At 43.4% G+C, this 12770-nt stretch overlaps 1 protein-coding gene across 4 annotated transcripts in view; it reads right to left on the reverse strand.

The window, feature by feature from the left end:
• DOCK4 (dedicator of cytokinesis 4) overlaps positions 1-12770 on the reverse strand; it is a 430453-nt gene that overhangs the window by 156112 nt on the left and 261571 nt on the right. For all 4 annotated transcript variants that reach the window (XM_044246395.1, XM_044246396.1, XM_044246394.1 and 1 more), the window contains exons 14-15: positions 4637-4761; positions 3645-3807 (exon numbers count right to left, since the gene is read on the reverse strand). In XM_044246395.1, the coding sequence (XP_044102330.1) occupies positions 3645-3807; positions 4637-4761 (288 nt within the window). The remainder of the gene's footprint in view (positions 1-3644; positions 3808-4636; positions 4762-12770) is intronic.

Raw genomic sequence — 12770 nt, forward strand, 5'->3', positions numbered from 1 at the left:
TGGGGCTCAATCATGACCTGAGCTGAAGGCAGAGGCTTAACCCACAGAGCCCCCCAGACACCCCTCACTTGTATTCTTTATAGCAAAGTTTCTTGGAAGATCTGTCTGTACTTACTGCTGCCCTTCCTTTCTTCCACCCCACTCTTGGACTCACTCGCACCAGGCTTTCATCACCACCAATCCACTAAAACCACCTGTCAGGTTCAATGACTTCGATGATGCCAAACTGGGTGATAATCACTCTGTCCTCCATTTACTTGATTTATCACTGGCACCTGACATAGCAGATCAATTTCCTTTTGAAAATCTTTCTTCAGGGCGCCTGGGTGGCTCAGTGGGTTAAGCCTCTGCCTTCGGCTCAGGTCATGATCTCAGGGTCCTGGGATTGAGGCCCACATTGGGTTCTCTGCTCAGCAGGGAGCCTGCTTCCTCCCACCACCACCCCACCCCACCCCCGCTCTCTGCCTGCCTCTCTGCCTACTTGTGAACACTCTCTCTGTGTCAAATAAATAAATAAAATCTTCAAAAAAAATCTTTCTTCAATTAACTTCCTGGCTTCTATTCCTGGATTCTCCTTCCACCTCATTGGCTATTCTGTCTTAATTTCCTTAGTGGCTTCTTCTCATTCTCCCAAGCTCTCAATGTGGAAGTACCCCAGAGATCTGTTCTTGGAGTTCCCTTTCCTATCTAACCTTACTGTTTAAGATCACATGCCTCTGAGAATCAGGGGCATCAGTGATATGCTGGAGCTGGCCCGTCGTGGCTTGCAAGAGTTGACAATGTGCATCTTTTCCCAGCTCCAAGTTCAGTGACGGTCATGTTGGGAGCTTGAATTTGGCCATGATGGGGGTATTTACTCAATGGAAATCAGCAAATCCTCTAATTCAGGGCTCCCTTTTCCCCCAGCTCAAGTGCTGGTTATTAAATATTTACAGTACACCACTGAACTCTGTGTCCTCCTTCTCAAGTTTAAGTCTCTAGCATGGATAGCATTCAATGGTCTATCTGACATCTTGAATGTTTAGGAGACCTCACAGATTTCACATGCAATGTTTGGTTTTTGCTCTCCAAAAAGGTTTTTCCTGTTGCCCTCCCCACTTCAATAAATGATCACTTCATTCTCAGGCCAAAACCTTGGGGGTCATCCTTGACTCTTCTCCTTCCTTCAGATCTGGTCTATCAATAAATCTGTGAAAAAGAATTGATCTACTATCATTCTAATGCAAACCATTTTAACTTAGAGGACTGCTGAAGTCTGTTGGTCTTTCGGTTCCCACCCACAACCCATCACACAAAAGCAGACCAGCGCATCTTTAATCTAAATCCTCTTATGGCACTTCTTGCTCCAAACAAAGTCTGAAGTCTTGCCCATGACTTACAAGACAATGTGGGATCTAGCTCCCTCCCTACGTCTCTGGCCTCATCTCCAAACTCTCTCAGCTGCTCATTCTGGCCTCCTTGATATTCCTTGAATTGCCAAGCCTGTTTCAACCTTAGGTGTTTTATATTTACTGTTCTCTCTGCCTATAACTTTCTTTCCCCAGACACCCAAACGCTCATGCCTTTATTTCTTTCAGCTTGTTGCTGATACATCTCATTATTGGAGAGCTTCTCTCTGACTGCCCTTTGTAAAACAGCATCACAGCAACATCCCTTTCCAGCACCTAATTCCAGTGTAATCTTCTTTACTACGCTTAGAACAGCCTGATACACTACCATGTAATTCTTTGCTCAGATATTGTCTGTCTTCCCTTCTTAGCAGGAAACTTCTATGAGAGGAGATATTCAGTTGTGCTCACTCATGTATCTCCAATGCCCAGGGAAGTGCTGGACACATAGGAAGTGTTCAGGAAACATGTGTTTTATGAATAAAAGATACTTCTTAAATAAATATACATACGCAGGGGCACCTGGGAGACTCAGTTAGTCAAGCATCTGCCTTTTGGCTCAGGTCATGATCTCAGGGTCCTGGGATGGAGCCCTGTGTTGGGCTCCCTGCTGAATGGGGAGTCTGCTTCTCCCTCTCTCTCTGCACACGCCCCTCCCCACTGTTTGTGCTTTCTCTCTCTCAAATAAATAAATAAAATCTTGCTTTCTCTCTCCCAAATAAATAAATAAAATCTTAAAATACACACAGACACACAGAAATATTTGGGAGCTCATGTGATTAAGTCATTGCCCTGATTATTCAATTTATGGGACTATGGGGATTTTTCTCCTTCATGCTTGTGCTGTTTCTTCTGAACCTTAACAATGAATATTCAAAAACCAAACTGACACTGTGAACAATGTTTGAAATATAAGGACAAGAGGACAGATCTAATGGGTCTTCCTGAAAATTGCCTTTCTTCCATTTTCCAAGTTCTGAGTTAAAATAAATCTTTCCAAATGCTCTTTCTTCCTTTTCTCTCATTTCATCTTTACTTTTCTCTCTCTCTCTCTTTTTTTTTTTTACCTTAAAGCTCAAAGCTGGTATTAGCTCAACTGAGAATTTATAACAAAGACTGGGGAAGGTATACTACGGCATCATTCCAAGTGCTTTCTGTTTTGCCACTCTAAATCCTTCCCATAACACTCCTCTGGGAATTTGGGAGAATGGTAAGACCTTGCTAGTCATCTCCCAACATTCTGAAACATCCACCAAAGAATAATTACTGGAGCTCCCTGAGCCAGTTCCAAAATATGCCATCATCCTTGCAATAGACAGTCGTCGGCTCTCTGAATCCTGGGTGAATTACACAGCACTCAGGCGAGGTCACCGCATATCTACTGGCAATGTCCCCATTCTTTCCAGACTAGAGAGGAGCCTGCTGCTTCTCTAGTAATGTGATTCCTCTGGTACCCCTTGTTTGCTCCGGAAGCAAGCATTTCTGGTAGTGTCCAAGTTATACTTCAGAGACACAGGGACACCAGAAGATGGGCGTGGGGGCTTGAGAGGGTGGTAAAGAGTGCAAAAAAATTAAAGTACGGATGTCAAGAAATGACAATTTTAGGGACAGCGGTGTTCGTATGGGCAAATCCTGGATCATCTCTCCATTTTGGGTTTTTCAGTTCTGTAAAATGAAGCAATTACTTCCCATCATCTCTAAGGCCTATATGACTGACATTACTTGTCATTTGAACACTGAGACTGCACGGTGATGCAGATATATGCAAATCAGATATCACTCTGAGCCAATCGGAAGCTCTCCTGGGGACTTCCCAGGCCCAGAAAGGTCCTCCTGGGTTCCCCTGAGCAGTGTGAGAGCTGGGTGAGCTCCGGGCTGGAGAGCAGCAGATGGGTTAGGACTACCTAAGCTCCCCTGAGTCAGACAAGTTTTTAATTCTGTGTCTCCCCTTTCTGTCTCATCTTTCCAGACTATGAAACTGCTGAACTCATTTTTATGAAAATGAATGATTTAAGGAGAACCCTGTAGACTTCCGTATGTATTGTTTCCCTCCTTTTCCTTCCTGAATGTTTCCACAGAGGTTATTGGTTCTTCGAGAAGTGAGCCCACTCACCTCTCAGGACTCCACTGACCTTCACCCCTCCCTCTAGAAGGTCTCTGCTTTGTTACCCTGTCTGCAAATTAGCCCACACTATCAGTACAGCTCAGCAAGCGCCTTACCCCAGCACAACAAAGCCAGCCCCAAGAAACACTTACTGGAACAATGCCGAAATTCAAAGCGGATGTGCGCGCCCCTGAATTTATCCACAGGAATGGGAAGTTTGAGCAGTTCGGACCACCTGGGACTGTTGTTATGATAAAGCACGAAGGAGTGGTACTCACTAGCTGGCGGCTCTCCAGAGCCAAAGGAGATAAAATCCTAACAAAGGAAACAGGCGGGTTAAAGACAGCTTCATTTAGAGATGATCTGAAAAACAGCGGGGCAATTGCTTTGCTCTATCTGCCTGCTCCCCAAACGGCACTTCATGGAGAACTACCTCCCCATCCCGTCCTTTGCAGGGCTGTTTTACACCTGCTTCTGCCAGCGGCTGCGTCTGCTTAATGCCCATGCACATCTCCCAGGGCCTACTGTGCTGGGGGTGGACCTTGGGGACAAGTACGAGATGGGCAACTGCACGCCCAATTTGGAGTTCAACTACGCGGCAAAGTCCTCAGCCTGCCGCTGTCACAAGCCGGTTCTGTGCCTCCCTGGGAAATGCAAGAAGCTGCAAGGCTCACACAAAACACTTCTTGCGTACAGGAACCTGGTATCACCACCCCAATCAGTAACAGCTCACTTGTCAGGCCCTATTTTGATCAAAATGAAAATACACGGGATGAAAGGTGGCAGTTTTTATTTATTTTTTTTAACCAGTCGCCAAAGACCAAGTGTTCATCTCCAAAACTAGGACAGATGAAAGGGGGAGAACGGAATGACAATAAAAACGCGACATTTAAAGAAGAGCTGCTGTGAGGAAATTACTGCCACAATTCATGAAACAATCCAACTGTAAAACCTTTTTGTTTCTCTACTTGCTTTTCTGGAGGGTATTTCAATGATGAAAAAAAGGGAAGAAAACTACACAAGGGTAGAGGAGAAAAGTCAGATCGAAAAGAATGCAAACCAGAAATTAACTGATGACATTAAAGGTGAACCCAAAATGATGATGTGGGATTGTTTTACCATAAAGGACCCAGTAGGCACATACCTTTAAGATCTGGCCACTACTCTCCACAATGAACATGGTCACTTCCACATTTCTGGCCACACTCTTCCCTCCTTTCTCAAATTCGCCCCTTTCTATAGTGATGTATAAATCATTTCTCATTTCACCTAGTAGGAAAATTATAACCATGTTTATATGTGTGTGTGTGTGTGTGCGCGCGCATGTGTGTGCACACGCGAGTATGAAACTAGGAAGTGTAATAAAATATACACAATCAAGAAAAGTCTTAGTCCATAAAATGTACTGTGATAGCATACATATAAAAGTAAAAATATTATACTTACACTTTTATATAAGGGTCCCCACCCTCATTGTCAATATCCAAGAGAAGTGAAGGCCAGCTTCTGCTGGTCTGAATTTGCAATACTGAAAATGTTCGGTTAGGAGGAGAATACAGGGATTGCGTAGGAAGGTGTTGTCAAGTTTTACCATTTTTCAATATTTTCCTCATTTCATTTATGAGGTGTGATTACAAAATGACAGCCTAGCAGGGTGGCTCCAAGAAGCCAGTCATAATACTTTATAGACACAACACTTTAAAAGTAGAAGAAATACCCAAATGGAATAAAATGACAGGACTGCAAAGGGTAGAGTTACAATTTAAATCTTTTTCAAAATTCGTGGACAAAATGATCTCACTGCTGAAAGAATCCAGGTTAGTGCTTTATGAACACAGATGTAGAATAATTCAGTTATGCAGACAAGCATGGCTTCACATTCCTTACCATAACGCTATAAAACAAATAAGATTCAAACTGACATAGTCTATGAATGCGTATGCCATTTATTTTTTTTTTCTCCATTGGTGACTTATAAAACTTACTGCTCCAAGAAAAAAGAGAAATTTGATGCGAAGGAGCAAATTTAGGCAAACAGGCTAAAAGAATGTTTTTCCTTTCCTATAAGAGTTAAGGGTAAGTGGTGGGGCATCTGGGTGGCTCAGTGGTTTAAAGCCTCTGCCTTCGGCTCAGGTCATGATCCCAGGGTCCTGGGATAGAGCCTCGCATTGGGCTCTCTGCTCAGCAGGGAGCCTGCTTCCTCCTCTCTCTCTGCTTGCCTCTCTGCCTACCTGTGATCTCTGTTGGTCAAATAAATAAATAAAATCTTTAAAAAAAAAAAAAAAAAGAAGGACCTACAAAAGCTAAATGGTTCTTCTTAAAAAAAAAAAAAAAAGAAAAGAAATAAGGGTAAGTGGTGAGTGACTAGGGAAGTGAGAAAGAAGTAAACAAACTATTACCGTAAAGTTTTTGAAGATTAATACTGGTAAGATCAGCAGAGTTGAATTCACTTTTACTTAACATAGTTTTCAAACATTAGAAGAATCACTGTCAATACTCTTTTTTTTTCTCTAATAAAAAAGTTCTCCATAAAAAAAGCACAGATCACTAGAAGGAACAATAACCATACAAATAAGCCCACAACTGGGAGATTTAGAAAACTTCCTGACCAAAGCGTGTTCAAGAAAATACCCTAGCTTTCAAAACCATGGGGGAATACCAGTGTGACTGGTCACTTTCCTCCACGAAGACCAACTTTTGATGATGGCATCATTTATGAATGACCCAAGGAAACAGATGGCCCATAAAAGAGAGAAAATGAGTAAGTCCCAAAAAGGATGAAATCGAAACCACCCTTTACAAAGAGCATGTAAAAAATACATGGGAATTAACGGATATAGTGGTCTCTGGCTTATGCATTTCCAGTAGTCTCAGACAAATCGATTTGGAGAGGCAACGATCTTGGAGTTCCGGGAGGAAACCAATGTGTTTCACCAGATTTAAAATTAGATCTATACACTTTATAACTGTTTTGTTTGAACCATCTCTTTTGTTTTAAATTTGTACAGAATGGCCCGGTAAATTTTTATAAGCTTGTTTGATTTTGTTACTATATGCATTCATTACTATACACATATGCATCCTTAATATAAACTCATTCTAACAATTTAATAATCCCATTACAAAACGAATGGTACGTTCACAGGCTCTGTCCTCTGAATCAACCAATTTCAACCAAATCAAAATAGGCCTGGTACTCTAATGGTCTGTACACGTGTTCTTTCAACAATATGTCTGGGAGGAAATTCTTGACAATAGTTTCCCCACTAACAGATTTGGCAGATGAAAAAGCAACACTCCATTCAAGGTAGTTGAGAGCAAAAGATGTCTGTTAACAAGAATCCAATTCCTTTGCTTCTTAGAGTAGGTGACACATAATGAGCAGCTCTGCTTACGAACAGACTACAGCATACGCTGATTAATGGGAAGTATAGCTACAGGGTATCTACCTTAGGAAGTTCTCAGAATGAGTCATTAGCTAGTCCAAACCACATGGGATTAACTGTTCTGCAAAATGAAGAGTGTTTCTTGGGGAGGGGCCTTCCACGCTCAACTTTGGAAAGGAATGGCGACTCTGACTTTAGCAAAGGCAAGAGAGGATGAGGGAGGTTCGCAAGGTGACCAGTTCTCCCCAGGCTGTAGGCTAGGCCTGAAGGAGGAAAGGGGGTGGTGGGGAGAGGAAGGTAGTGCCAGTGTTAGGAAATTCTGCCTCCATGTAGTCATTCAGCAAAGATATTCTGAGCTCCCACTATGGGCCAGATATTATTCTAGGCCAGGTAGACACAGCTGTGAACAAAGCAAAAATCCTTTTCTCACAGTTAGGATTCTAGGAATGGGGAAGTCTTTAATAATGAAGTCAAATATATAGCATGTTGAATAATAATAGGAAGTGGTGGGGATAAAAGTAAGACCAAGAAGGGGCATAGGGAGTGCTGAACAGCGGCAGAGGGGAGGTCATATGAGGAAAGACCTCTGAGGAGATGAGAGATCTGAGGAAGCTATGCTGTAGTTTGATCAAGGAGCAAGGCTGGAAATGGCATCGGCTTCCTGAATCGATCCACAAAGCCTGTTTCGCTTACACCACAGCTGAATTCTTCTATCTCTTCTGATTTCAGAAAAGTTCAAAGAAGCCTAAAGCATTCAGAGTTACAGGAAGATTGGAATAAAAGATCTGGATTCAAGTCTCTCTCTCTCCCTCACTCTGCTCTTTGCTCCGTGTGACTGAAGTCTGAACAGGGTAATATAAACCTCTGGGCCTCAAGATTTTGTGTTATTAAAATGGGGGTAGGAGGGACAAGAAGACTACTTTGTTATGTTAGGCTGTGTCTGTGACTTAGAGAAGAACTTCAGAAATACACACATTCATAAATAAGAGCCCCTTAAGCACACGCTTTCCTCTTCTGGTCTTCAACGGACACTCTCCCTGCAACGCCTTTTTCTCTTGCAAACCTTTTAGACTCAAGTAGGATGTGTCTGAAAAGAGAACACAGAGCAAGGAGAACATTTCTCCCAGATGACATTCTACATGCGTCTCCCCAGGAATTCTGCAGCTTGCTGCGTTCCAATACCACAAGGTACCCACCTTGCCAAAATAGGCGGCAGGAAACAGTTGAAACATGTGCTAATCAAAATCAATACACTTGAGGTCAGCTCTGGAGAAAACTAATAGGCCCAAATGGCATTAAGAAAGCATCTTGGGTAATGAAGAGAGCAACCATAAAGTGAGTAAGAAATGGAGTCATAGCACTAGTGTGAAAAACTACTTTCCTGACAATGTTTATTAACACCCTGTACCTCTCAAATTTAACACTCTGTAAATTTGACGGGCAGAACACTTTCTTCTGTTCAGCAGGCCCACTGGCTCTGCCCATGTGAGGGCTTCTGAAAATATCACTGTAGACAGAAAAAAATGTAAGGTCACAACAATGGGACCAAATACAAAAGAGTTCAGTGACTGCATCAAATGGGGTTGATTTATGGACCTCAAGAGCCAAGAGGCTTCTACCAGTAGCTGAGAACCATGATCTTTGATTCTGGGCTGTGAACTCCCTGTGTAAAGCCCGGCAGTGTAAGCTCACATCAAGTAAGCCACTGCTCTCAGCTACGGGCTGATCAGGGGGTCTTAATCTGTGCTGGATGTTTGTTAACATTTATGGAACTGGACAAGAAAAGTTTCTGTCCCTTCATCAAAAACAAGTCAACATGGGGCGGGGGGTGGCAACTGGGTGGCTCACTGGATTGAGCATCTGCCTTCGGCTCAGGTCATGATCCCAAGGGTCCTGGGATAAAGTCCTGCATTGGGTTCCCTGCCCCGCGGAGAGCCTTCTTCTCCCTTCTCCCTCTGCTGCCGCTCTGTCTACTTGTGCTTTCTCTCTATCTCTCTGTCAAATAAATAAATAAATAAAATCTTTAAAAAAAAAGTCAACGTGGGTCTAAGACTAAGAACTTTGATCATACTAATGATGAGGACAGGGGTAGTAGATAGATGGGAGCTGGGTACTTTGCCAGGCGCTATAAAGACAACAGCTCATTAAACTTTCACATCAACATTTTAAGAAGGCCCTATTATTTCTATTTTATTGATAAGAAAACAAATGTGTAGAAATTAAGAAATGTGTCCAACATATCATCAATGTACATTAAAATAAAATCATTTTTTTTAGTATGAAAAAGTGTAATTTAACAGGGTGAGAATGGCCATCAAATAATCTAGTGCAATTCAACTTTCTTCACCAGACCTGTGCCTTAAGCAAGGAGGGATGAGTCCTAGTCTATTCTGCATGGGTCAGCCCAAGCTTGAAGTACTGATTTCAGTTCTAGAGACCATCTTTACAGAACCGGGACAGATAGGAGCAGTATCATTTAGATCATTAATAATACAGAGAAAGGGCTTAGAACCCATCAGAGGAGGAATGACGGTGACAAGAGAGTTAATTGAATTAAAAAATGTTGAGGTTGCAAGCAGAAAAACACAACCCAATGGATAAAAGGTGTAGAGAAACTGGTCCAACGCGACAGAGGTCATTCTGAGATATGGTGTGCTCTCGGTCATTATCAATATTCAAGTATGTGCCAGAAAACCATCACCAGGAACCCGAGGAAGAAATTCATGCAACGGATACACTGGTTGGGCTGCATGGCCCTTCATGTGTGCAGCAGGCAGAAAAATGACACCCCCTGCAGCACTCCCAAAAGATGTCCTGGTCCTAATCCTGGGAATCTGTGAATATGTTACCTTACACAACAAAAGGGACTCTGTGGCTATGATTAATTAAGGAAGGATCTTGAGATGGGGGAGATTTTCTTGGATGATCAGGATAGGTTCAATAGAATTATAAGAGTCTTTATAAGAGAGAGAGGGAGGCATGAGGGCCAGAATCAGAGAAGAGGATGTGATGAGGGAAGCAGACATTGGCAGGATGTAGGGCCATGACTCAAGAAGCGCGGGCAGTCTCCAGAAGCTGGATAAGGCAAGGAACTAAGTTCTCTCTTGCAGTCACCAGGAAAAATGTAGCCCTGCTAATAGGGCTTGCTTTTAGCCCAGTAAGACCTGTACAAAGTTTTGATCTCCAGAACTGGAAGAAAGTATTTTTGTGGTGTTTCAGCCATCCCATCTGTAGTGATCTGTAATAGCAGCCATAAGAAACTAATACAATATGCCATCTGTACCCAAGATTCTACCACCTCACGATACAATCACAGGTGGGGGGGTGGGACAGGGACAAGATCACATGTAACTGGGTATCAAAGCAGACCACAGAAAGGAAACATTTACAAATGGGCTGAAAACCAAACTTTGGTGTTCTCACATAGAGTGGACTTCTGTGAAATCTATTCATGTCTTCTCTGTTTTTTTTTTTTTTTTTCCTGTCATTCTCATTTTTGTTTTGCTTTATTTTAGAAGGGTATTGAGATGGTGAACTTTTGGGGGGCATAAATTTTTAATTTTTGCTTGTACATTTAACAAACGATGGCGAATGCTACAATAGCACCCACGGTAGGCCTGACAGAACAGTGTTGAGTCAAGACGGGAGAAGGGATGGGCTGCAGCTCCCTGATGTCCATCACACTCTAGGATGAGGCATGGATTTCTGGTAGGGCCAGCTGAGGTAAGTCCTACACCCTTGAGTAATGGCCTGTAACTTCAACATTTTAGAGGCACCAGACCCTCCCTCATTCTGATTTGGGGCTGGAACCCCAGCCTCAGCAATAACATGGAAGATTCTTAGCCTCTACCTCTCTCAGATCGCTGTGGTATTCATTGGTTGAAAGACCATGATGCCCTCCCCTAGCATGATCGTGGGGTTTAGGTCTCAGCCAAGTGGTTGCACATATATGATGTGGAGGCCCAGTGACTTGGATGGAGGAATAGTGAGGTTTGGTTAGATTTAGGATTTCTTTTTTAAGCCTTTATTTATTGACACAGAGAGAGAGATCACAGGTAAGCAGAGAGGCAGGCAGAGAGAGAGGGGGAAGCAGGCTTCCCACCAAGCAGAGAGCCTGATGGGGGGCTCGATCCCAGGACGCTGAGATCATGACCTGAGCAGAAGGCAGAGGCCTAACCTACTGAGCCACCCAGGCACTCCTTAGGATGTATTTTTTTTTTTTTTAAAGATTTTTTATTTATTTGTCAGAGAGAGAGAGGGAGAGCGAGCGAGCACAGGCAGACAGAATGGCAGGCAGAGGCAGAAGCAGGCTCCCCGCCGAGCAAGGAGCCCGATGTGGGACTCGATCCCAGGACGCTGGGATCATGACCTGGGCCGAAGGCAGCTGCTTAACCAACTGAGCCACCCTTAGGATGTATTTTTAAGGAAGATCCTATCATACTGGCTCCCACCTGCTTCCCCCAAAAGAAGCCTTATCTCAGATGCTGCTGTGTATCTGTTGATAGGAATGCCTCTGTCAGAGACTGATAAAGAATAATAATATACTTAAAAGAAAATCTCAACCCCTCCCTCCTCTGACACTCCACAACTTTTACTTAATTCCTTTCAGGGTTAGGAGCTTCACAGGCCTCCTACGAAAGACTGAATGTACCGGAAGGATTTAATTAAGGGTTCCTTAACAAAGAGTGAGTTTAACCAGCTGGTACAGGGGAACAAGCCTCCAAGGGAACACCGCACAAATGGGGAAGATGAAGTAGGGAGACAATGATTAAAGCAAGGACCATTTTGCCTAGAAAGAACAATAAACTCAGAATAAGAATGGACCTTCGGGGGCGGGGCAAGGGGTGGGCTCAGCCTGACCTCCCATGACATTCCAGACATATCAGCCAGCTTTGCTCCAGAATGTCTGGTGGATGGAAGCTTAGTGCTTCCCGATATTCAGTACAGTCTGTTAAGACATTTAGAGGCAGGCTGTCCAATACTGTAACTGCTGCCACATGTGGCGACTAAGTACGTGAAATGTGACTTGGCTGAAAAGAGACGGGCTGTAAATGGGCAAGACTTTGCAGCCTTCAAGGATGGAGGTTAAAGAAGAGAGTGAACCATAACTCATTAAGAATTTTTTTACATGAATTATTTATTGAAATGGTAATATTCTGGATGTAGTGGGTCAAATAAAATACATTATTAAAATTAATCTCTACTTTTCCTCACTCTTGAAAGTGTCTACTAGAGAAGTTACAATTATATTTGTGGCTCTCATTATAGCTCTACTGGAGAGAATGGATTGAAATATTTTTGCTGCTCTCCCTGTCACGGGCTCAGAGAGCAAACGATGGAACTTCCGGCCGAGCTGCGTGGTTTGTAGGGAGCAGTCACTTCAAAGGAAGTGACTTGTCCTCTTTGAAAATTAGACACCCTAAGAAACAAAGTGCTGGAAGACCGACCCATAACAGCGGGGAAGGGTCATGGTGGCTGGAAAGTGCATGGCCAGATCACCGCCTCTCACTAGATGACAGCTCAGACACATGCCCCTCCAGCAGCCAGACCAAGGGCAGAGTTTCAGTTTCTGTGTTTTTCTCATTCCAGAAAGAGTCTGGCACCAATTACATGCTATGATCCTCAACAGGAGTTTTGTGTATGCTCCTGTCAGTGTCAAGACCACAGGTAAGTCCTTCTGCAGAGACTCAGCCGTTACGTTGATGAGCCTGTCCCGTTGGTCCAAGCACAGGCCTCCCCTGTCCCAACCCCTCTCAGAACACAAATCAACTCTGAAGGATGAGTCTAGAAAGTGAAAGGAAAATTAAAAAAAAACATGCCAGCAGACGGTCAGTGCAACCCTGGCCTCGAAAGTATGCCTTCTCACGGAAGAATTCTGCACAAGTCTGCATT

The sequence above is a fragment of the Neovison vison genome, chromosome 4, assembly GCF_020171115.1.
Source record: "Neovison vison isolate M4711 chromosome 4, ASM_NN_V1, whole genome shotgun sequence".
NCBI lineage: Eukaryota > Metazoa > Chordata > Mammalia > Carnivora > Mustelidae > Neogale > Neogale vison.